The sequence below is a fragment of the Oncorhynchus mykiss genome, chromosome 6 (assembly GCF_057628025.1).
Source record: "Oncorhynchus mykiss isolate SJ-2025 chromosome 6, ASM5762802v1, whole genome shotgun sequence".
NCBI classification, from domain to species: domain Eukaryota; kingdom Metazoa; phylum Chordata; class Actinopteri; order Salmoniformes; family Salmonidae; genus Oncorhynchus; species Oncorhynchus mykiss.
In genome coordinates this window covers 27,228,627-27,254,591 of record NC_143027.1, presented here as the reverse complement: position 1 = coordinate 27,254,591, position 25,965 = coordinate 27,228,627, and the positions used below count along the sequence as shown (strand labels likewise).

The following is a 25,965-nucleotide window of genomic DNA, read 5'->3' as shown; positions in this document are numbered from 1 at the left end:
ACAGAGTAGGTGAACGGATGATCTCTGTACGTGTGGTTCCCACCGTGAAGCATGGAGGATTTGATGGTGATGGGGTGCTTTTCTGGTGACACTGTCAGTGATTTATTTAGAATTCAAGGCACACTTAGCCAGCATGGTTTCCACAATTTCTGCAGCGATACACTATCCCATCTGGTTTGGGCTTAGTGTGAATATCATTTGTTTTTCAACAGGACAATGACCCAACTCACCTCCAGGCTGTGTAAGGGCTATTTGATGGAGTGCTGCATCAGATGACCTGGCCTCCACAATCACCCGACCTCAACTCTTCAAGACTGTTGGAAAAGCATTCCAAGTGAAGCTGGTTGAGAGTGTGCAAAGCTGTCATCAAGGCAAAGGGTGGCTACTTTGAAGAATATAACATATTAAATATATTTGGATTTGTTTACCACATTTTTGGTTACTACATGATTCCGTATGTGTTATTTCATAGTTGTGACGACTTCACTATTATTCTACAATGTAGAAAATAGTAAAAATAAAGAAAAACCCTTGAGTGAGTTGGTTTGTCCAAACTTTTGAATGGTACTGTACCTGGATGTGTAGTCTCAGCGCTTGATGCTGGCATGCCCTGCCTAAGTTTGCTAATCTTGCCAATTAAAAAAATATTAAAGTATTTTGCAACATCAATGGGTTTTGTGATGAATGAAGCCATCGGATTCAATGAACGATGGAGCTGAGTTTGCCTTTTTGCCCAAAATTTAATTTAAGGTGCTTCAAAGCTTCTAACCTCATTCTTTATGTCATTTATCTTTGTTTCATAGTGTAGTTTCTTCTTCTTTTTATTCAATTTAGTCACATGATTTCTCTATTTGCAGTACGTTTGCCAATAGGTTGTGCAGCCAGACTTTTTTGCCATTCCTTTTGCCTCATACCTCATCTCAACCATACAATTTTCAGTTCCTCATCAATCCATGGGGATTTAACAGTTTTCAAGGTCATTTCCTTAATGGTTGTATGCTTGTTACTAACTGGGATAAGCAAATTCATAAATGTGTCAAGTGCAGCGTCTGGTTACTCGTCCTTACACACCACAGACCAACAAATATTCTTTACATCAAAAACATAAGAATCACTCCAAAACTTATTGTATGACCTCTTATACACTATATTAGGCCCAGTCTTTGGAACTTTGGTTTTCCTAGATATGGCAAAATTTTTTGAGTAATAAAATATCATGAACACTTACCAAGCTGCGCTTTGGTCCGATCCTCATTCTGGCGAGAGCCGTGACATAACTACCCACCAAAAAAAGGACCAAGCAGTGTGGTCAGGAGGAGAAGGGATCCTGGGCACGGGAGAGAAGGGAGTTTAGGACATCGTGGACATGGGAGGAGATCATGGCAGGCGACAAAAGCCTGCCATGGAAACAGGCAGAGACAGATACAGAGGAGCGGAGAGATCAGGAATTACGGCAAAGACGGGAGCACGAGGCAACCCCAAAAATGTTTTGGGGGGAGCCACACGTGTTGGCGAGCAGGGCGAGCGGAGTTGGTCACGGTTCCAGTGCCATGTTTTCCGGTTTGTGCCTTCAGTGCACAGTCACAGCCCGTTGCGTGCAGTACATGCTCTCCGTACCTGCCGCGTAAAGAGGGGTATCCAGCCAGGAAGGGTGGTGCCGGCTCAGCGCTCCTGGTCTCCAGTGAGCCTCCACGGACCAGGATATCCTGCGCTGGCTCTGAGCAAGGTGTCTCCAGTGCACCTGCACAGACCAGTGCATCCTGTGCCAGCGCCTCGAACGTGCCGGGCTAAAGTGGTGATTCAGCCAGGCGGGGTTGTGCTAGCTCTAAGCTTTCACAGCCCAGTGCGTCCTGTGCTGGCTGGATTGAAGGGGGTATCCCCGCACTTGCTGGATTGAAGTGGGTATCCAGCCAGGACGGGTTGTGCTTGCTCCAGCCCGGTGAGTCCTGTGCCTGCTCCACGAACCAGGCCTCCAGTGTGTCTCTCCAGCCCGGTGAGTCCTGTGCCTGCTCCATGAACCAGGCCTCCAGTGTGTCTTTCCAGCCCGGTGAATCCTGTGCCTGCTCCACGAACCAGGCCTCCAGTGTGTCTCTCCAGCTCGGTGAGTCCTGTGCTTGCTCCACGGACCAGGCCTGCTGTGTGTCTCCCCAGCTTGGTGAGTCCTGTGCCTGCTCCACGCACCAGGCCTGCATGTTTCTCCCCAGCCTGGTGAGTCCGGAGCCTCCAGCGACAGTCCCCAGTCCGGAGCCTGCAGCGACGGTCACCAGTCTGGAGCCTGCAACGACGATCCTCAGTCCAGAGCCACCTGCGACGTTCCCCAGTCCGGAGCCTGCAGCGACGGTTCCCAGTCTGGAGCCTCCGGCGATGATCGGCGGTCTGGTTCCTCCGGTGAAGGTCCATGCACCAGGGCCGCCACCAAAGTGGAGGGATCTGCGGGTGGAGGGATCTGCGGTGTCCTGCACCGGAGCCGCCGCCGTGAAGGGATGCCCACCCGGACCCTCCCCTTTAGAGTCAGGTTTTGCGGCCAGAGTCCGCACCTCTCACAGAGAGGCTTTTATTCTCTATTTTGGTTAGGCCAGGGTGTGACTAGGGTGGGCATTCTAGTTTCCTTATTTCTATGTTAGTGTGGTTCCCAATCAGAGGCAGCTGTCTATCGTTGTCTCTGATTGGGGATCATATATAAGTTGTCATTTTCTGTTTTGTGGGATGTTGTTTTCTGTTTTGTAATCTGTACCTGACAGAACTGTTCGCTTTCGTTTTTGTTTGTGTGTGTTTTTTGATAATAAATATCATGAACACTTTCCACGCTGCGCTTTGGTCCACTCCTTCAAACGAGAGCTGTTACAATGTTAGTTCAGGGTGAGCTGCACACAGTGGACTTCCTACTAGGGCACACTTCCTCAGTGCTAACAGTATAACTCTGGTTCATAGGCACATGATTACTGCATACAAAAGCTGTGGGATCAGCAGAGGCATTCAGGGTATTAAAAGGGACATAAATTAGGTTGCTTACATTGTGTCTTCCAACACCCCTGGGATAATGTATATAGCTGAAGCATTGTGACAACTCAGCAACACAATGGTAGGGTTTACCTTAGCTGGGCTTGGGTAATTAATAAGTCATTGTCTCAACAGACCCTTATAACGCTGTGAAAGGATCCAGGAACCCAAATTATTTGGGTGGATCCCATCCTCCTTATGAAATGAGAAGGTATCAAAATTGTCAATAAATGTTCACCCACAGAGCTGCAGTAGTCTCGTAGCCAGTTATGGAGGGCTAAAAGTCTGCTGAACCTTTCAATGCCACAATTTAGGGAGGACCTAGGGCTAGATATAATGGGGAGTTTGTTGGTGTCAAGTAGTGACCCAATCAGTTCTTTAAAATCCATCTTCAGCTGTTCTGAGCTGTCCTTCACATTGTCATTGAATCCCACATGAACTATGATAGACTCAAAATGTTTGGGAGCAGCTTATTCATGTCCTGTACTCGTGATCCTGGATAGCACAACGTTTTTGCTCCAGGGACTGAGACATATCTCACCATTGAACTGCTCAATACATCGGCCGGAGAAGGAAATGGAGAAACCAGCCCATTCCTTCCCCTCACATAATTTGTTGAACCTTTCATAGGCCCACGAGACGCCAGACAGTGTACGGCTGCTGCTCCCGGCAATAGATCCAGACCTCCCACCGCAAGCAGTGCCCCCCGTCAGATCCAGAGAGAGGGAAAGTAGCCGAACTTGATGACGGAGCACATCTATCAGGCCAGAGCGGTGTCCAGCCATAGGAGTTGAGAATGAGAAAGTTCTCATTTGCATTTTCCCCATAAACTCGTGCAGAATTTAGATTTGTTTGCTAAGCATAGCCACCGCATTCCTCTAATCCTCCACTAGCAAACAATTGCCACATTGGAACTCCGGATTGTCAAATTTTCCCAGACAAGAGCATAATAAACACAACTTCTACAGCGCTGGAAACGTTTGTTAGCTATTACAGGCGAAGCTGGCTCCATTGCAACTTAGCTACCTAACTGGCTAGTTGGTAGCAGGTGTTGACACAGGTATCCAAGTTGTCGAGTCGGGGACAGCAGCTGGTGGGGAAACACAAGAAGCACAAAGAGGGGCTATACTAATCACAATTTGGAAACTCACTCACACACCGGAATTGAGCACTTTCCTTTAGCAATTGCGAGCATTGCACGAGTTCCCTTTGGTAGTCTGGCTCGGCAAAGGTTGGCTTGGCCTTGGAACTGGCCATCAGAAATATGAGTTGATAGTCGCATGCAGGAAGAAACATTTGTTTTTCGGGCATTGTATCAAAAGTGCCCCTTCATTTTTAGAATGAACGCATAATCGGGCCTCACACACTCTACTCCAAATAATTATGGAAGTAAAATCTGAAACAGACATAGACAGTTAGGCTACACTTATCAGCTTGAGCAGAACCAAAAACCCATACTATATGACTTTATGCAACTTATTAGTGGGGAGAACATGAGCTAAATCGCCAACCGTGCTGATAAACCACGTCACATTGATTCACCGCACTCAATAGTGCCAAAGCTTGGATCAGCACACAGAGCTTAGATGTTAACTGAATGGTTTCAAACCAAAGACCCTACAGACGCTTTTCATTTGTCTCATAATTTCTTTTCTTCTTATTGATGAAGTGATCCCTTCAGAGCTGCAGCATTAGGTCATCCACTATGAAAATGAATGCACGTGTCGGGTATGAGTTTGGAGTTACTGAATTATGCCAAGACACATGAAAGACAACCAAATTCAGAACATATGCTGATGGATTTAGTCATTTCTTCGCTTGTTTCCTTTAACCGGATACTTAACTCCAACCCCCATCTGAGAAAGATGATTAACATTGTTTTATCAACTGTCTACTTTTTTTATTTTATTTTAAGATGGAGATGAGATTTGATGAGCCTTCTTTCAAATACTATAATGACAGCATAGTCATGTGTAAGTAATAGGAAACTAGGCTATGAATCTTGACTTGACAACATAAATTACAGACCAAATTCATTTGTTTAATCTTAGTTTCTTTGAGAGTCAGTAGCCATTTTAATTACTAGAGGACAACAAGGCCTGACATAATACTGGATTTTTACAGAATGTACGAGTAAATATTGATAGTGTGATTTCATGCAGAAGTATAGTAGGATTAACAGTCTGTAAACAAACCTCTGTGGGTGGTATGTTGTGAATGAAAGTGATCAAATACTGTTATAACAAAGGTAATGCTAAATTTCATATTTTAAAAGCAGATGTTTTGAATGCTCTGTGAAGAAGTACAGTAATAAGGGGTTGTGGTGTTAACAGAGGTCTGGGATGGGACTCAAGGTGTGCGGCAGAAATGGGATGGGTGTGTGGGGGGTGAATGGTAGATAGACAAACAGACTCCAGGCCTCCCAATGTGTGTTGGCTAACTACAGCAAAGGGATTATGAACAAAGAACAAAACTCCCTGACTGCCATAAAGGAGCAATAAAACTTAAGGCCCTGCGTTATCTGAGGTTTATAAAAAGCATGCACCCTCAACTAATCATTAACTACTCTCTCTGATGTACACATATCATGGTAGCCCAAGAAACACATAAGTCTCAACCTCATTTATGAGTTGCACTGCAAGGCTTTGCTGTCTATGTTTCAAAGTCAATTGAACGTTTACTGCCACACAATGGTCCAAGCATAGATATTGGTTCAGGACTAATCTCTCTTCACTCATTCCTCCCTTTCAAAGTAAGGAAATGTTCCGGATACTGTTAAACCCAGGAATGCCCTCTGCCAAAGAAAACCAAAGGAAGGTAAAACCACACATCAGCATGAGAACCGAGAAGGAATCATTAATGCTCAGTACCAACAATATCTGTCCCGGATTGGTTTGCATGCTGATTTCCATACCAGCTTCTCCACATTCAAAAGTGCTGTTTAAATCGTCCTCCCTTTCCCTGTTTGCATTCCATTGTCACTGGCCAAGTACAAATATCCTTTTTCATACACAAAAAAAAGCCTCCGTCAATCCTGCCACTACACCCAAACCAAGCCCAGCTCTCATTCATCCATCAGCAGTGCCCCCATCCCTCACGCAGCCCCCGACTCCAACCACCACCCCCACCCTGGTCTTTGACATCACGCTGTTGTGGCTTTCCGGGCCTTTATGCTGGCAGTTGTCTGAGGCAGATTGAAGAGCCTTTTGTGTCAGGCCTGTCCTGAGTGGCCTGGAGGAACCTGCTGCGGCCCAGGCCGAGCGACAGGAATGTGAATATGAATGTGCTAGTGTGTGCTGGGCAGAGTGTGTCTAAGTTCATCAGTGCAATCATCTTGTTCAATTACACGTGTAGCATGGTGCTGCATTCTCTTGTTATTCACGCTGAGAGAGTGTCTATTGTTAGTGTCTTTGTGCATCTTGTGCTGTTGCTTTTGTGTTTCTTAAATGCTATGTGACACAACTCATTGGATGGAGCAGAAAACACAGCCGATCTGCTCAATTGTCTTTACTGAAACTGATGCAATACATTTTTAGTTGTCTCAACCCCAACACCCCCCCTCCTGATTTCCACTTTCTTAGTGAATCAATGAGTCGGCCAATTTGAACAAGGTTTTCTGTAGGCTCTTTCAACAGCATGATAAACTATCTGAATGACTGAGAAAGTAGAGCTTCAGTGAAGCCAGATGGAAAAGGACCTCTTCATATAGTGTCTGGTGTGAGGAAGAGAGGGATAGTACTCAACAAGTACTTACATACAGCATCTTGTCCACATACAGAGCTCCGATAGGTCTTGACTTTTTCAGAGACAAAAGGCAACATGAATTTAAAACATGTGAATAAGATTTTTAAGATAAGATAAAAAACAATATTGTTTTTGCATTGTACAGGTACTTCTGTATTGTACATAAACCCAAACATATACTGCTTAGGTACAAGTAGGATGTTGTTTTAGGCTTACCCCAGTATTCCAGTACCTGTTTGTGACTGAATAGGGCCCAGAGCTTTTACAGTTCCATCAGTATTGTTGGCCCATCAATGTTTACATGGGATGCTTGTTAAGCTGATCGATTACCAATCACTCTTGCATGATGGGAACCAGGAAAAGAAGATATGATTCATGTATCTGTATACAGCAGATTCACTAATTGTCCTCTGAGTGATATTGTGGAGGTTAGGGGTTGTTTGTCTGGGCAAGCTTTTCAGGAGATTACATCTCCATAATCAATAAGACGATACTTATTCCCTCCATCTGAAAATCAAACACACTAAGCATTCTTGAAAATGACCCTTCACAAGCAAAGAAATGTATATACACTGAGTGTACAGAACATTAGAAATACCTGCTCGTTCCATGACATAGACTGAACAGGTGAATTCAGGTGATAGCTGTGATCCCTTCAATCAGTGTACATGAAGGGGAGGAGACAGGTTAAAGTATATTTTTGAGCCTTGAGACAATTGAGACATGGATTGTGTATGTGTGCCATTCAGAGGGTGAATGGGCAAGACAAAATAATTAAGTGCCTTTGAATGTGGTATAATATTAGGTGCCAGGCGCACCTGTTTGAGTCTGTCAAGAACTGCAATGCGGGTGAGTTTTTCACACTCAACAGTTTATCATGTGTATCAAGAATGGTCCACCACTCGAAGGACATCCAGCCAACTTGACACAACTGTGGGAAGCATTATATATATATATATATATATATGTATATATATATATATATGTGTGTGTGTATGTATATATATATATATATATATATATGTGTGTGTGTGTGTGTGTGTGTGTATATATGTATATATACACACTATGGTGTGCTGTAAACCTTTATTGCTGATCTTTTTAAACACAACTATGATGTCATCTTTGGTTATGTAATATAGACTATGATATGGCAAAGTTCTTAACAAAATGTAATTGATGGAAAGCATGGAACGGTAACTAATTGCTTGCAATGTCACTCTGCCGCAAATTAGGTCTGTCACCCTCCATTAAGTATAATATGTTACGTTTCGTGTGGTATGCAGGAATTTGTGGATGTCCATCATCCATTTTGTATGATATGTTACAAATTGTTACGAATTACCAAAACATTTGATATGTTACAAATTCCACTATGTTGTGGCTAATGCTAACGTTAGCTAGGTGGCTAACGTTAGCTAAGTTAGGTGTTAAGGGTAATTTTTTCCTTAAGTTAAGTAACCGGTCTCATGTAACCATACCAAACCTAACATATACTAATTTGATTGTCCCGGATTTATGTTTATTATGTTACGTCTAGTCTATGAGACAAGGCTGCATTATGAAATGCATATGCAAGCTCTGTTCCATTGTCTTTACGATACCTCAAACTGCACATACAAACATTTAAAACCCTAAATATATATTTTTTGCAACTGAGCACAAGTGCATTATCTGGTTACATCAGAGGGAAGCATGCTGGAGGTGCACTGCAGTCTATGATTGCATGTCACTCAGTCTAATTCCAGGCATGTAGGAACAAGCTTCACAGAAACACCATGTCTTAATAAGACTCACATTTTCATATTCCACACATCTCACTGACATGTCACCCTACATTGGTCTGACTGAAAACCACCTTTTAGATGACTGACAGGAATGTGGGTTATTCTCAATACTGTACATAGGGCTGGCTAAAAATGCTCCTATACTGAAGACACTCCCTACTGTAATATACTGAACAAAAATCTAAATGCAACATGCAACAATTTCAACAGTTTTACTGCGTTACAGTTCATATAACGAAATCAGTCAATTGAAAAAAATGTATTAGGCCCTAATCTATGGATTTCACATGACTGGGCAGCAATGGGTGGGCCTGGGAGGGCATAGGCCAGGCCCAGATAATCAGAATGAGTTTTTCCCCCACAAAAGGGCTTTATTACAGACAGAAATACTCCTCAGTTTGATCAGCTATCCAGGTGGCTGGTCTCAAGACGATCCCCCAGGTGAAGAAGCCAGATGTGGAGGTCCTGGGCTGGTGTAGTTACACGTGGTCTTTGGTTGTGAGTCTGGTTGGACGTACTGCCAAATTCCCTAAAACAACATTTGTGGCGGCTTATGGTAGAGAAATAGCGATTAAATTATCTGGCAACAGCTCTGGTTGACATTCCTGCAGTCAGTATCCCTCAAAACTGCACGCTCCCTCCAAACTTAAGACATCTGTGGCATTGTGTTGTGTGACAAAAATGCACATTTTAGAGTGGCCTTTTATTGTTCACAGCACAAGGTGCACCTGTGTAATGATCATGCTGTTTAATCAGCTTCTTGATATACCACAACTGTCAGCTGGATGGATTATCTTGGCAAATGAGAAATGCTCACGAACAGGGATGTAAACAAATTTGTGCACAAAATTGGAGAGTAATAAGTTTCCTGTGCGTATGGAAAATTATTAATTATTAATTATTAACACATGAAACATGGGACCTGGGACACTTTACATGTTGCATTTATATTTTTGTTCAGTATACTTGGAGTATACTAGTGTCCTATGGTCAAGTGTTCCTAAATAAAGTATTTATCGCAAAGTCTGAGGACGTGAAGTACTTTAGCTTTGTTTAAGGCCAGATGTCCCATAGGGCGGCGCACCATTGTCGCCCGGGTTTGGCCGGTGTAGGCCGTCATTGTAAATAAGAATTTGTTCTTAACTGCCCAGTTAAATAAAGGTTCAATAAAAAATAAAAACTGTTGAGGTGCATGTGACACCTCTGTTTTAACACCCCAGATATAATGATACTGATGATTGAGAGGGGCAGCAGCCCCTGGAGCCGAGCCTATGCAGCCTTCCATCATCATCTAACCTGGACAGTGAGAGTAAGATCTCCAACATCATTTCAATCATCAGACAACATGCTGCTTAGAAGCGGGAGAGGAGTTTAATTAGATTAAATTGGATCTTTGAGATTTAATTATGATCCTCCTACCTCGTCTCAAACCTCATCAGCCATACAAGGTACATTAGATAATATGGGGCAGTCTTTTATGCCAGCATCTGGGAGTCCACACTCTTTTAGATGTGTGATCATCTGCCAGTCATTTACCTGATTACTTAAGGCTCACACAGCCAGGCCCTTCTCTGGTCCTGCAGCTGGGAAACCAGGGAATGGTTCCTGTGTAGAGAACAGGTGGAGGGAGAGCTTTTCCCGCAGCCAAGATGACAGTGACCAGGCCTGTGTAGTTAAAAAACACAAAAGGACCTCTCAGATACAGTTTCCCAAAAGTAAACATCAAATGCATTTGTGAGACTCATAAATCCATTTAATATTACTGTATATTGGTCAAATGACTTTACCACATCAATGAAATGCATATGATCTTCTCATTCAATTAGCTACAGTATATGCTGTCACAGACTATAAAATCCAGCAAAACTAGAGGCCCTGTCTATTTCCGTGAGAAACATTTTATTTAACATGGTAAATGTAGTTCAGTTAATTAATCAAAACATACATTCTTGCAGTGCAATAACATTAATTTTGACCCAGTTTTGATTGAATAGAGCCAGTGTAAATCCTTCAGTTCCATTTATGTCCTTCTCTGTTTGCCAAAGTTGACAGAAGGCAGGAGGGAGCATACATGCACTGTAGCCCAAAGGCTGGCAGATGGCAATATTGAGTCGTTTCATCTTATCGTCCAAACACTTTATATGCAGCCTGCAATACACTCGTATACCTTGTAACTGGATGTTATTCCCCTCAGAAATAAAAGGTGGTCTGAAAACGCTAGTTTTGGATAACTTGAGTTAGTGCAGTCCTCCATTTTAAAGAGGGCCAGAGGAGCGGAAAGGCTTGATTGTGTGTTTTTGTGGAGCATGTTAGCCCAAAGGCTGGCAGATGGCGATATTGAGTCATTTCATCTTAGTCATATCCCCCGTGGACCAGTTCTCACCTAAAACATTCTCCATTCAGGCTGCAAATGCTTTGCTTTAATGGCAAGAAGGTGAAATTGAAATTATCCATACTTTCTTTATGGAACACAATTTTTTTTTTGCACTCTCGCCATTAAATAAAGTTGAGGAAATCGAAGCATTTGCAGCCTGAAAGGAGAATGTTTTAGGTGAGAATTGGTCCACAGGGGATACGACTGTATTGCCGGCTGCATACAATGTGTTTGGACGGTAAGATGAAACGACTCAATATCGCCATCTGCCAGCCGGAGTAACATCCAGTTCTGGTTTAACTTAGTCTCCTTGAGGAAGTGAGTTCTAGGCCCAAGCGAAGTTTCATTGCTTCCAAATAAATCTCACTAAATAGAGTATCCAAATTCCTGGTCTTGTGGAGTCCTCCTTTAGTTTTCAGATAAGGAGAAGATAGTTGCAAAGCGAGAGAGACATTCTTTGCGGGAAATTACACATGCTCTTTTCAGTGAATCATCCATATTGTTTACACTTTCAGGCAAACAGATGTATACACAAATAATCAAAATGTGGGAATTGTGAAAATAGTAATATTGTGAATGAGATGAGTTGACCCTATCTGTAAAAGGCTTTGAAATCATGACAAAAATACATATAATCTAATGTAAATTCAAATGTAGTGCAAACATTACCTTTTGATCTCTGTTTTTTAAATTCATATGACATAGGTAGCAAAGTTGTATTGTTGTTCAGCAATATGTTGATTATTCTCAGTTCAAGAGTAGATTTGTACCCATTACAAGCCAGTTTCCATGAACTTGTTTCCCACATCAAAGAGCGAGCTATTCTCCCATTCAAGCTGACACATTAAAGCATATCCAAAAGGAATGAGAAAGACTTTTAACATTCCTCCAGTTCCCCCAATGCCACATAGGGTTTTCATTAGCTCACTCACTGGCAAACCTGAGACAGCATAAACTTTTTTTAGATTGATTATTTAAGTCTCACAAAATCTGGCAAAGAAACAATCATATATAGGACGCCATGATTAGCTATGATAATCTGTGTGCCATCTGTAATGTATCAGCTCACTTCAGACAAATGATTCTTTATTTTCCATGGCACCCACAAAACATTGCAATTGGAACATTGCCTTTTGCCCTGAATATCTGCCCATATCGTCTAATGGCCAAAGGACCACAAGAACATTAGGTGTTCTCGCATATATGTTGTTGTAAGTCACACAAACACAACACAACGTGAAAGGACATTCTTGTCACTGAGGGTTAACGGCTCATTTGGCCTGGTTAACCAGGATGACATTCACCCCCCCCACCCTCACCTCTCCCCCCTAGTGGAGTGTGGCATCAGCTGCAATGAGCTCCAGATGTGGCCTGGCACCCCTCCAGTCACGCCACTGGATGCAGTTTGAGGGCCGCAATGGAAACACCGCCCACCAGCCGGGCCCAATGAAAGTTCCTCAGACTCCAGTGTGTGGTTTCTTTCATGTATCCATATTTACACTGAGCCTGTTGGGAGAGAAAAGCGGAGCAGGGCAGAGAATGACAGAAGACCAATAGGTAGGGTCAGGATAAAAGGAAAGAAAAGGGAGGCAGGAATAAGAGCCAAAAACAAAACTAAAAGTAGACTATACATGAAGCAGAGAGGAAGGGCATGAAGGGTGAGACTAGAGATTGGGGATGGTGAAGGTAGTGTTCCAGAGTGAGAGAGAAAGTGAGGTTCACATAAGGAAAGTCCTGAGCTGAGATCTAATCAGCCTGAACAGACAGCAGACAGAGCAGAGGCATAATGTTTAGCCTCCCACACTTCACAGCTGATACTCTAAACCATTTATTCGGCTAATTATTCATAGGAAAGGGTGTTGGCCAAGTAGCTACTGTCCAGAACATATAAGATGGTATTTTTCCTCTGGTGTGCGTAACCAAAAAAGCTATAGACTTGATCCAATAAAAGATCTATTGTCAAGATAATAAATCCATTACTTACACATTATCCAAGTGTTATACAGCAAAATTGAACAGACATTTTTCTTTAAAATGTTTCTCTTTAAATAAATCATTTATTTGTTGTCAAACTAACGCCAAATCATTTTCTTGATTAGTCCTCTTTTTGTTGAGGCTGACACTACTTCCTTTGTCCATGGAAAATCCTAGGCTGTCTTTTTTAATGCAGCTGAAGAATTAGTTCTTCCTCACAACACGATCATACACAAAGGTTGCTGGATCGAATCCCCGAGCTGACAAGGTAAAAATCTGTTGTTCTGCCCCTGAGCAAGGACGTTAACCCATTGCACGCACCTCTCTTGTACAACTGACTAGGCATTCCCCTTTCAGTCTCACACCATGGTAAATGTGCTCACACCATATGGAAAGCCTCTTTTCAGTTTCACAAAGTTCTATGAAAAACAGAAGAACAAGAAGCAAACTACTGCCAGATTTATTCTTGACCCCATCATCAGTTTTCCAGTACATCTTTTTCACAGACGTGAAATTGCTCAATGGCTCAAAGCAGCTAATACAGACAAACAGGCGTCTGCTACTGCAGTTATCCAAGAGCCATCCAGACCTCGTAAATTCAGGGCCAGGTTGTCAGGATCAGCATGCCATGTAGTGATGTAAAGTACTTAAGTAGAAGTACTTTAAATTACTACTTAAGTACATGTTTGGGGTATCATTATTTTACTTTACTATTCATATTTTTGGCAACTTTTACTTTACTACATCCCTAAAGAAAATAATGTACTTTTTACTCCATACAATTTTCCTGGCACTCAAAAGTACTTGTTACATTTTGACAGGAAAATGGTCCAATTCACACACTTATCAAGAGAACATCCCTGGTCAGAGAACATCCCACTGCCTTTGATTTGGCGTACTCGCTAAACACAAATGCTTTGTTTGTAAATTATGTGTTGGAGTGTGCCCCTGGCTATCCGTCAATAAAAAAAACTGCCGTCTGGTTTGCTCAACATAAGGAATTTGAAATTATTTATACTTTTACTTTTGATACTTAAGTACATTTTAGCAATTCCATTTACTTTTGATACTTAAGTATATTTAAAACCAAATACTTGTGGATTTTTACTCAAGCAGTATTTTACTGGGTGACTTTCACTTTTGAGTCATTTTCTATTAAGGTATCTATACTTTTACTCAAGTATGGCAATTGAGTACTTTTTCCAACACTGATGCCATAGCACTCTGTGAATATTCAAAAATAGCTAGTTCACAAAGTAAACCAATTGCTGGTAGACTTGCTTCCCCTGCTGGTTGACAAAAAACTACACCTGATAAAATCAATCTCATGCCAGGCAGTTTAGGTGGGGACCTCAAGAAAACAAATACAGAACAGCTGCACAAAAGTGAATGTCTCACTGATAAGCTGCTAGTAAACCAGATGGCTAATGTGTTGAGCTCGATGTCCCAGTGTTATTGTGGGTGTTCCAGGAGCTCCTTCAGAAGTCCATCTGGTGCTAGCTGGTAAGGTACCTAGGACTTGTTTGCATGGCTCCAGAGAGAGGGACAGCACTGGAAAAGCAGTCTACATACCTCTTCATGGCCCTACTCTGCAGCCTGCTCCATTTGTCAACACACAAAAGACACACCATTGTGTGTAATATAATTACAATATTGCCTTACAACAAATGTTGCACATATTGTTTTTTAATTGCAGTTTTTGTGTCGCATGATCGTGGTCCTGTGTGGCTCAGTTGGTAGAGCACAGTGCTTGCAACACCAGGGTTGAGGGTTTGATTCCCATGGGTGACCAGTACAGAAATGCATGCACTCACTACTGTAAGTTGCTAAAGGACTAAAATGTATTAATTTCTTTTTTTTGACTAGTACTGAACCTTATGTAATGGAGAGGATCCATCATAATCACATAGCTGGGGATCTGCCCCACAGTAGGCCGATCGGTGAAGAGGAGTGGCCCCACCCGGTGTCTGAGGGTTGGTACATGCCCCACCCCACAGAAGGAACTTACAGACTCATGCCGACTGCGACTGGCATAGTGCTGAAATAAAATCACAATACAATACCATACCACTGATAGTTAGGAGGATCAGTTCAACTCATTCCTGTGTTATAAAAATATCGTAGGTTACAATGATCATGATCATTGATCATGAGCCTAGGAAGCCACATCCTCACCAGAGCAGTATAATTAGCTGAATCTCTTAGGTTAGGTTCTGTACCCTTCTGGAGAAGTGATTTGACCTGCTCCAAGTCTCCATCCATTGCAGCAGACCAGTTACCTGTAAAATCACTCACATTTCAGTCACTATAGCAGGGACGATCTTCAGGTCGGAGCTCTAGTAAGAGGCCCAGGTTCCCGACTTGCAATTCCAAGTTGGATGACCGTTCAAAACATATTTTCTCAGTTGGAGCATGTTTTTTCTAAGTTCCCAGTTGTCTTGAACTACCTGAAGTCTGAGATTTCCCAGTTACGACTTTCGAGTTGTTTTGAGCGCAGCAGAAGTCATGCTGGATTGACAGCATGGCCAATGTTGAATGTTTATCCTTTTAAGCTTGGAAAAGAGACCCTTAAACCCAGACTTGGACAACACACCCGCTCCACTAAATAGCATGCTGGTGATTGCTTTGCAATACTTGCAGTTAGCCACTGTTTCTTTCCAAACCACTCTTTGTTGAATTTGCGATTTCCAACTTGTAGTGTAATATTTATGTCCAATGGCCAATGAGCACTGATAAGTTTTATCTATAATTTCTCTTCATTATTTATCTTCATATGACAAAAATTGAAAAGGATTTGCCAGTGTATTGTCGACTTGATTCATGATGAAAGTATAATGTTAACATGATCAATCCAATCAAAGCTACTGTATATACAGTGCGGCAAAAAAAGTATTTAGTCAGCCACCAATTGTGCAAGTTATCCCACTTAAAAATATGAGAGAGGCCTGTAATTTTCATCATAGGTACACTCCAACTATGACAGACAAAATGAGAAAAAAAATCCAGAAAATCACACTGTTGCTGTTATTTTGGCCCATTCCTCCACGCAGATCTCCTCTAGAGCAGTGATGTCTTGGGGCTGTTTCTGGGCAACACGGACTTTCAACTCCCTCCAAAGATTTTCTATGGGGTTGAGATCTGGAGACTGGCTAGGCCACTCCAGGACCTTGAAATGCTTCTTACGAAGCCACTCCTTCGTTCATTGTCATGCTGAAAGACCCAGCCACGTTTCATCTTCAATGCCCTTGCTGATGGAAGGAGGTTTTCACTCAAAATCTCACGATACATGGCCCCATTCATTCTTTCCTTTACACGGATCAGTCATCCTGGTCCCTTTGCAGAAAAACAGCCCCAAAGCATGATGTTTCCACCCCCATGCTTCACAGTAGGTATGGTGTTCTTTGGATGCAACTCAGCATTCTTTGTCTTCCAAACACGACAAGTTGAGTTTTTACCAAAAAGTTATATTTTGGTTTCATCTGACCATATGACATTCTCCCAATCTTCTTCTGGATCATCCAAATGCTCTCTAGAAAACTTCAGACGGGCCTGGACACGTACTGGCTTAAGCAGGGGGCACGTCTGGCACTGCAGGATTTGAGTCCCTGGCGGCGTAGTGTGTTACTGATGGTAGGCGTTTGTTACTTTGGTCCCAGCTCTCTGCAGGTCGTTCACTAGGTCCCCCCGTGTGGTTCTGGGATTTTTGCTCACCGTTCTTGTGATCATTTTGACCCCACGGGGTGAGATCTTGCGTGGAGCCCCAGATCGAGGGAGATTATCAGTGGTCTTGTATGTCTTCCATTTCCTAATAATTGCTCCCACAGTTGATTTCTTCAAACCAAGCTGCTTACCTATTGCAGATTCAGTCTTCCCAGCCTGGTGCAGGTCTACAATTTTGTTTCTGGTGTCCTTTGACAGCTCTTTGGTCTTGGCCATAGTGGAGTTTGGAGTGTGACTGTTTGAGGTTGTGGACAGGTGTCTTTTATACTGATAACAAGTTCAAACAGGTGCCATTAATACAGGTAACGAGAGGAGGACAAAGGAGCCTCTTAAAGAAGAAATTACAGGTCTGTGAGAGCCAGAAATCTTGCTTGTTTGTAGGTGACCAAATACTTATTTTCCACCATAATTTGCAAATCAATTCATAAAAGATCCTACAATGTGATTTTCTGTATTTTTTTTTTCTCTCATTTCGTCTGTCATAGTTGAAGTGTACCTATGATGAAAATTACAGGCCTCTCTCATCTTTTTAAGTGGGAGAACTTTCACAATTGGTGGCTGACTAAATACTTTTTTGCCCCACTGTATAACGTGATTTGACATCATTTGATCTGTGGCCAATGACTTTGAGCCTTGTTGGATGGGCACTTCTAGTGTAACTCTATGGCAGCACCCAAGGGGCTTGGATTTTCAAGCTCTACCCGTAGATTTTGTGGTGACATAGTTTCCCAATGAGTGACAGAACATTGAGGCAATCATGGCGCAGCTAGAGAACATTACCAACCCCTACGTTCCGTATTTTCCACTGGCTGCTACACCACGACAGAAAGCACTGAGCTAGGCTAAAACACCTGAATTTTGGAGCTGCCTTACTCAAGAATGAAAAAAGAGACCCAAGTTGTATGTGGCTTTATTAACTCAATGATAAAAAATGTTTTACATTGTTTGCAAATTGATATGTGGGGCTCTGCCCCATCTGCCTTGAATGATGGGTCACCATTGGCTGCTGCATTTGCCTATAGGCTATCTCTGAGTTCTTTGCTCTTATTTCTTTAGCCGCCAATGTATCAGTGTATAAATGTGTCAATTTCCATTTATTTTCAACTTATGGGGTAGCTTCTTGAAGGGAAACTGCCCTATTTGCAAAATTGTAAATGTCACTCACAAATTCCCTTAGCCTGTACATTTTGGCATGAGGTGAGGCATCACAGCCAAACAAACTCCATCTTCAGCCATCTGTAGAATTATAATTTAGCTAGAATTTACTATGCAACTATAGGAACATCCCTCCCATCATTGGATAAGCACCATCACAACCTTTAGTGAATAGACCTACTTCCACATTATGAATAGGTAAAATACTTAAATTTCCCATGGTTTCAGACAGGCTGCCAGACTGTCTCTTCCCCCCTGGGCTCATGTCATAGGACCAATCCTGACGGCAACCCTGTGACAGTAGTTCCACCACCAAGAGCAGCAGCAACAACAGGGCATGTTTGTCTTCTATTCGACAAATAGTCAGCCTTACTCTATCTGAGCAGTTAATGTGTCTGAGGTTTTATTGGCTCCTTAGTCCCATCACGTCAGAGGTCACAAAAAAAGTGGAATTAAAGAATAAAGGATCCACTCAAGAATATATTGCAGAGCAGCACGAAGTATCTCCACTTCAGGAACCCAAAGGGCATTTTAAAAGCCTAAAATACTTTGGGCATGATTGTGCACATTTACAGCAGCAACAATTAAATTAATTAGGCACAGGGCATAGACTTATTTTGGGAAGTTGGTGAAAAGATACCATTATTTCATTTGCACAAATAATTAATTACACAGATAGTTAAAAAAAAAAATAACAGTCATTTATTGAATTACATTTTTGTGGTTGAGTGCAATAATTATAGACAGGGAAAGTGAAACACCTATTTAAACCTATTTCATCCAATATTTCTTGAATACAATGTTATAGCAAAATAAATAACCATTGTTCTTTCAAGGTTCTGATAATGAGGATCACCACACTCAAGGTGCAATATTCTTTATGATTGCCTTCATTATGACAGATGAGTACCTATTGACAGTGAAAGAGTATAGAGGGAATATTGCGTCTCAATCTTTCAGCCTCAGCCAGAGAAAATGCCGTCTTTAAACATGCAGACATTGTTCTAAAGGAACTGATGTGAGATTGTAAAAATCACAGTCCAGCAGTGATAACATTTTGCTATCCTAATAACGTTTTGGAAGCACTAGATTTGAAATACATTGTTACAATCACATTTAACTTGGTGTCCTATGAGTGAATAAAACCAAAGTTATTGACCAAAACATACCATTTAGACATTTGTGCAAAGCAAAATTTCAAGACATGACTGAATGAGATGCCCTGTTCATTGGTTGTTGTCTCCTTGAGGGGAGTGTTATACAACTAAGTGCTACACAAGCTTGAACATGACAGTAACACAATTAAAACACACATTCACTTTGATAACTTATCATATTTGGATATGAAGTTCATACAAGAAGAGCCAAAAACTACAGTGAAATGCATGCAACTAGACTAGATATCAGACAGGGGTAGAAAATAAGGAGGTAGATTCAGAGAGAACACCAAAAACAACAGGCAGCAAGGAAAAAGAGTACATTGCATACTTGAAATTCGGTTGAATACAGGTCAACACCCACAGTCTTATATGAAAAATGAATTCCACAGCATAATTGTGTGGTGCAATAACAGCAAATTATTTGCCATTTTCACCATGCTACGGTATGGCTTTGACTTAGAAAATAAACATCCTAATCATAAAGCATATCTGGCACTTTAAGTACATTGATAAGAATGTACAGTCACAATGTCATCTCCCATTTATGCTTTACCACAGTCTTGATTGAGGCCCTTTTACTTTCATGCAATTATATAGTTTGATAATCTTTGATTTACAGACATTAAATAATCAAGAAAATGCACATCTAGAAATAATAAAAATAAGTTAGGATTGAATCCAGATATAATAGTAAACATACATAAAGAACATTCAATATTTTGGTTTTGGGAAATAAAATAAGGAAAGACAGTCAGACATTTAAAATATTCCACTACATAACAGAAACGGATAACCCTGGATGTGCTCTAGTGCAAGAGATTTAAAGCTAGTATATCAGGTGGAAGGGATGTGGGATGCCAAGGATGTGCATAAAATGCATGTATTGCATAAGGGTCCAGGAAGCTTGATAGTAGGGGTGGGTGGGATTTGCTGGCATAATAACATCGTTGCCAGGCATTCATGAGATTAACCAGCCTGAATCCAGGTGGGATGTGCAGGGGAGTCATCTGACACTCTGAGACATGTGCAATGCAGTCAGCATCTCTTCAAAAATGGCCCCCTTCACATTGGACCCTCTCAAGTTGGCCTCTTGTAGGTCACAGCCAGACAGATCACAATTCTGTGATGAGTAAAACAAAACTGTCAGTATTCTTGGTACTACCCAGTCAGTACTCTTTGCAATAACCTTAGATGTCACAGTAATAAAACTGTAATACTGTTCTTAAAATGGATGCTACTTTATGGTATCTGAAAAAACTAACAATTATTATAAGAGCTGTCTGATTCCATTTGTTTCAGATTTACTTGATCATTTATTCTCAAGTTTAACCCACTTAAATACCTTCTGCTTACCTCAAGATCAGTTCCTGCCAAAGTGGCACCCCGTAGGTTACAATTCTTCAGTTTAGCATTTTTTAGAGTGGCCACACGCAGATTAATTCCAGTCATCTGACTTCCCTCCATGTCAACACCTTTTAGATTGGCACCTAATAAGACATGCATTAGACATTCAACACAAGAGGTTATACAAGTGTTACCAGTTCCATATTTCTCATTCTTCTTATAATACAAATAAATTAAAGTTCACCCTCCAAGTTGGCCTTTAAACCAGATGGGTCTTCAAAATTACATCCTTTGAGAGACGCCCCCTCAGCATTTGAACAGAGCATTTTTACACCCTGCAAGTTAGCACCCTAAAACAGAGAAACAAAATTAGTCCCCTCAAAATACTGTTAATTTTTCAAATGTTGACACGCTGTAACAGGTAGGTTTCACAAGCTAATGGGTTTACATCGAGGTTGGCCCCAGAGAGGTCAGCCCGCTCCAGGTTTGAACAGCATAGGTTGGCATGTGTCAGGTTGCAGCGACTCAGGTTGGCCATCTTGAAGTTGATGTAGCGCAAGTCGAGGCGAGAGAGATCAGCACCACTGAAATTAAGTCCCTTTTGGATGGAGACAGGTATTATTTGTCATGGTCACATTTTAGGTACACTGCATCGAATGTTCAGCAGTGCGTTGTCCTTGTGGAAAATGTGGTTTTACCTGACAGCGGAGCTCTGATTTGGTGGGTGTAGCCAGCAGAAACCGAACAAACTCCTTGCGAGAGATGGGAGAGTGGTCCTCAGGTGGCTGGTTATTCTGGAGAAAAGCATGTGGTGACATGGATCAATATGCTGTGACAAAATTAAATGAATCATTTGAAATATGGAGCTTGCTTGTCATCCATAAGGCCATGAGTTCGTCACCTTTATTGCTACTTCCAACTGATCAGCCAGCTGCTCAATTCCAAAGAATCGAGCCTCTTCCAAAACCCCTGAAAAACAGATTAGATTTACTAATCAGAGCAAATATGTTGTCAAGATTTCATGCTGTAGTCAACATTCACAACTGAAGTGATATCATTCCTCTGTGAGCTTTATTGTAGAATAAAGATAATGAAAGTGTCACCTGTAAATGCCATACTTACCAAGTAAATTGATACCTTCATTGATAATGAGCTGGCCATGTCGCAGGTAATTAAGAATAGGCTCAAAGTATTCTGGGCTGCGGTCAATCAGGTAAGCTCCCCGTTCATCCTGCTTGTTACCCCATACATCTGCAGAGCAAAGAGACGATAATTATGGGTAAATCACAACAGAAAAGGTCTCGTGTATAAGGTCAACAGTGTTAGAGGTGACAAACTTCATTGTTTACCCTTCTCCCGGAACATGTGGGCAAGCATGCTCTCTGGCTCCTTGCTGACCAAGGTACTGCTGTAAAAAGAACCATAGTTTGTGAGGAAAAAAAGTGACCAAAGAAAGTAGATGGCAATAATATTAACAGAGATATTCCTATGTGACTTTTGATATTCATAGACCATTGAAACAACTCCTCCATTGCTTACCGTGTGGTGGTGAAGAGACGCCCCCCAATATTAAGGGTCAGCCAATCTGTGTGTGCCCTAGGCAGGCCGTCTGTAGTCCTGACATCATTCTGTGGGTCTAAGATAACATTATTCAGAGGGATAACTCACCACATTCTTCAGAACCAAATGGTTTGAAAAGACTAGTTAAGAATTAGAGGACAAACCCACCAACAAAGGGGTCTCCCTCTGAGACATACAAAACATCATCATCCCTATAATAAAGGAATAGTAGAGAAATTAATATGTAATATTGGCTGGAGTAAGGACATTCCAAAGACATAAAGCTACAAAGTGTTGAAGGAAATGTACACTACCTGATGAGCGCTATGTCATCTATAAGACCACCTTTTCCATTGTATAAATTACAGGCTTTGATTCCCAATTTATTGCTTGCTACAGATAACAGGTCGGCCAAGGTCCCATACACAGCTACAACCTAATGTAGGAAAACAGAGTTATTGTCACAAAACATACTTATTTGGGCAAACCCATTCTATCTTGCTAGCAAACTAAAAGGTAGACTCAGCAATATAACATGACGATACACAGCTGGACGACTGCTTATATACAGATGTCAACAACAAAGTTAAAAACTTCCAAGACTGGCACCAGTTCTTCCAAATGTGCCCCTCCCTTAAAACATACCAACATTGTGACAAGGCAATGGTGAGTGGCAGGTTTAAATGTTGTTTGAAAACACTTGACTTCTGTAAGAAGGAAATGGCCCCATTTTGAATGATGTCATATTGCTGTGTCTACCTGTAATGTAGCCATATAGCTAGCTAGGAAATTAGTTAGTCGATAGCTACGTTTGTTCGCGTTCCCAATGCCAAACAACCTCAGATTAACTAGCTACACAAATTATATGGGCCGCGTAGCTTCGATGCAACTAAGCGAGTTTGTTGGGACATTTGGCTGTTACAAACTCGCTTAGTGGCATCGAAGCTTAGGGCCGCATTAACGTTACATTACGTAGAGTCTTACCGTACAGTTAGCTATCGTTAGCCCAATAGCTAAGCTAACTGTACGCACCTTGCCATTTTTGGACGTCCCGTTCACAAAAAGAGTAACTCTTCTCATTCTTTGTAACACGTTTAAATACCAATCCCAGAACAATGAGCCCCAGCAAGACGTTCCAGAGCAGCTCGCTAGCAGATTTGACAGTGGGACGAAACGCAAGAAGAAAACTCCAGCCTACCAATGGAATGGACATATTTCTTAGGGGTTCACAATCAAACCAATCAAATTTTGAAACAGAAAGTAGGTGAGCCAATCAAGGGCCAACATCGGGTGTACTCGTTTTAACAAGCCAGTGCGTGCCATCATTCTTGAATATAGTTAAGTATTTATGTCAAACCGTTCTTGTATAGACCGATCCACACCCGCTCAGTCGTACCAGAGACGTAAAGGAAGCAAGGAGTTTTTGTATGGAGGTCAATTAGTGTCGAATTTGGTCAACAACAAAAATGTATTAATTATTTGCGATGTGAGATTTATTTGATCAAATAGAACTTCCGTAATGCTTAAGTTAAGAGTGTAGGACAAATGTAGGACACAGGACATCCCTGGAACTTTGACATAAAACATTTTATATCGGAGTTGTCACAAGATGGCTATGCATATTCATACAATTATGCTAGTAGCATAGCATCCCCATTGGATACAGCCCTCATCGAATATTTTTAAAATTATGTTTTTAGTGATCTAATGATTCTCTCTCTTCGCAGGAAAATCTGCAGAGCTGGGATGGTTGTATCTCTTTTATATACACTGCTCAAAAAGGGAACACTTAAACAACACAATGTAACTCCAAGTCAATCACACTTCTGTGAAATCAAACTGTCCACTTAGGAAGCAACACTGATTGACAATACATTTCACATGCTGTTGTGCAAATGGAATAGACAACAGGTGGAAATTATAGGCAATTAGCAAGACATCCCCAATAAAGGAGTGGTTCTGCAGGTGGGGACAACAGACCACTTCTCAGTTCCTATGCTTCCTGGCTGATGTTTTGGTCACTTTTGAATGCTGGTGGTGCTTTCACTCTAGTGGTAGCATGAGACGGAGTCTACAACCCACACAAGTGGCTCAGGTAGGGCAGCTCATCCAGGATGGCACATCAATGCGAGCTGTGGCAAAAAGGTTTGCTGTGTCTGTCAGCGTAGTGTCCAGAGCATGGAGGCGCTACCAGGAGACAGGCCAGTACATCATCAGGGGACGTGGAGGAGGCCGTAGGAGGGCAACAACCCAGCAGCAGGACCGCTACCTCCGCCTTTGTGCAAGGAGGAGCAGGAGGAGCACTGCCAGAGCCCTGCAAAATGACCTCCAGCAGGTCACAAATGTGCATGTGTCTGCTCAAACGGTCAGAAACAGACTCCATGAGGGTGGTATGAGGGCCCGATGTCCACAGGTGGGGGTTGTACTTACAGCCCAACACGGTGCAGGATATTTTATTTGCCAGAGAACACCAAGATGGGCAAATTCGCCACTGGCGCCCTGTGCTCTTCGCAGATGAAAGTTCACACTGAGCACGTGTGACAGTCTAGAGACGCCGTGGATAACGTTCTGCTGCCTGCAACATCCTCAAGCATGACCGGTTTGGCGGTGGGTCAGTCATGGTGTGTAGGTAGCCTGACTGCCATTAGGTACCGAGATGAGATCCTCAGACCCCTTGTGAGACCATATGCTGGTGCGGTTGGCACTGGGTTCCTCCTAATGCAAGACAATGCTAGACCTCATGTGGCTGGAGTGTGTCAGCAGTTCCTGCAAGAGGAAGGCATTGATGCTATGGACTGGCCCGCCCGTTCCCCAGACCTGAATCCAATTGAGCACATCTGAGACATCATGTCTCGCTCCATCCACCAACGCCACGTTGCACCACAGACTGTCCAGGAGTTGGCGGATGCTTTAGTCCAGGTCTGGGAGGAGATCCCTCAGGAGACCATCCGCCACGTCATCAGGCGCATGCCCAGGCGTTGTATGGAGGTCATACAGGCACATGGAGGCCACACACACTACTGAGCCTCATTTGGACTTGTTTTAAGGACATTACATCAAAGTTGGATCAGCCTGTAGTGTGGTTTTCCACTTTAATTTTGAGTGTGACTCCAAATCCAAACCTCCATGGGTTGATAAATTTGATTTCCATTGATAATTTTGTGATTTTGTTGTCAGCACATTCAACTATGTAAAGAAAAAAGTATTTAATAAGAATATTTCATTCAGATCTAGGATGTTATTTTACTGTTCCCTTTATTTTTTTGAGCAGTGTATAACATTCTATTGGTTGCAATAATTTAGTATAATTTAAATTGAATAAAAACATTTCTGGTGTTGTTTTGTACATTGAAAATCTCCTTCCAACTATTTTGAAACCTCTACTGTGAAGCTGTCCAATTTTTGGTCCTTAAATTAAACTAGCATACATTTTTATTTAGCACAATTTTCTTTTGGCAATTTTGGTATTTAATGCAGGGCTGACAGACAAGTTCCATATGATCTCTAGAGCAGATATTTTCATATAATTTTGTTAACTGCATGTGTGACAACTCCACTAGTTTTATTTATATTATTTACAAAGATTATACCATTTAAAAAATCATCTAAAAATATATATTTTTTAAATCAATTAGTATATTTTAGTTTAACCAAAATAGTTGTTTTAATATTTGTTTAGTCTTTTCTGGTGAATAAAACTGAAATTGCAAACAACTTTCTATGGCTTGTTTTAAAAATAGTGATATTTTAGAGATTATTTCATTTTCAAATAACTGAAAGTAAGGTAATCTGAAGGGAACTTTTACTAATCTGCTATAGAACTAGTTGCGATATAAATATAGTTTGTGTTTAAAAAAGGATTACAATAATGAGATGTATCCACCAATCCAGAGGATGGATGACTCCAATTGTTAGGGCGGAGAGATGTGGCTTTTCAGTATATTCATAATCTTTGGTGGAACACACCCATGGTAGGTGATAATTGGAATCCTTGGGACGTCATTACACTTAACCCTACCCCTAATTTAACCCTTTTTAAACCCATTTTAAATTTCAACCTCAATGGCGCAATGTCAGAGTTGGACACCCCAAGGATCCCCTTTTCCACACCAAAGAAACTGATAAAATAAAAGGTAGTGCAAATGTA

At 41.7% G+C, this 25,965-nt stretch overlaps 1 protein-coding gene across 1 annotated transcript; it reads right to left on the bottom strand.

Moving 5' to 3' along the window:
* Window positions 1–18,433: 18,433 nt before the first annotated feature.
* On the bottom strand, window positions 18,434–23,245 carry LOC110525632 (BTB/POZ domain-containing protein KCTD9). The gene is made up of 12 exons (XM_021605923.3): window positions 22,851–23,245; window positions 22,133–22,254; window positions 21,987–22,030; window positions 21,798–21,894; window positions 21,608–21,666; window positions 21,381–21,509; window positions 21,160–21,227; window positions 20,957–21,052; window positions 20,707–20,856; window positions 20,503–20,608; window positions 20,268–20,401; window positions 18,434–20,034 (listed from the first exon to the last, which is right to left on the bottom strand). Exons 1-12 carry the CDS (start codon window positions 22,896–22,898, stop codon window positions 19,918–19,920), a joined length of 1,170 nt encoding a protein of 389 aa, XP_021461598.1. The 5' UTR covers window positions 22,899–23,245; the 3' UTR covers window positions 18,434–19,917.
* Window positions 23,246–25,965: the final 2,720 nt, after the last annotated feature.

Bases quoted from the DNA above. Each gene is read 5' to 3' on its own strand.
- LOC110525632 (XM_021605923.3), bottom strand. From the start codon at position 22,898: ATGAGAAGAGTTACTCTTTTTGTGAACGGGACGTCCAAAAATGGCAAG. The intron at 20,857-20,956 runs GTAAAACCACAT...TCCATCCAAAAG, and splicing joins AATCAGAGCTCCGCTGTCAG to GGACTTAATTTCAGTGGTGC. The intron at 20,402-20,502 runs GTGAACTTTAAT...ATGTCTTATTAG, and splicing joins TTTAAAGGCCAACTTGGAGG to GTGCCAATCTAAAAGGTGTT.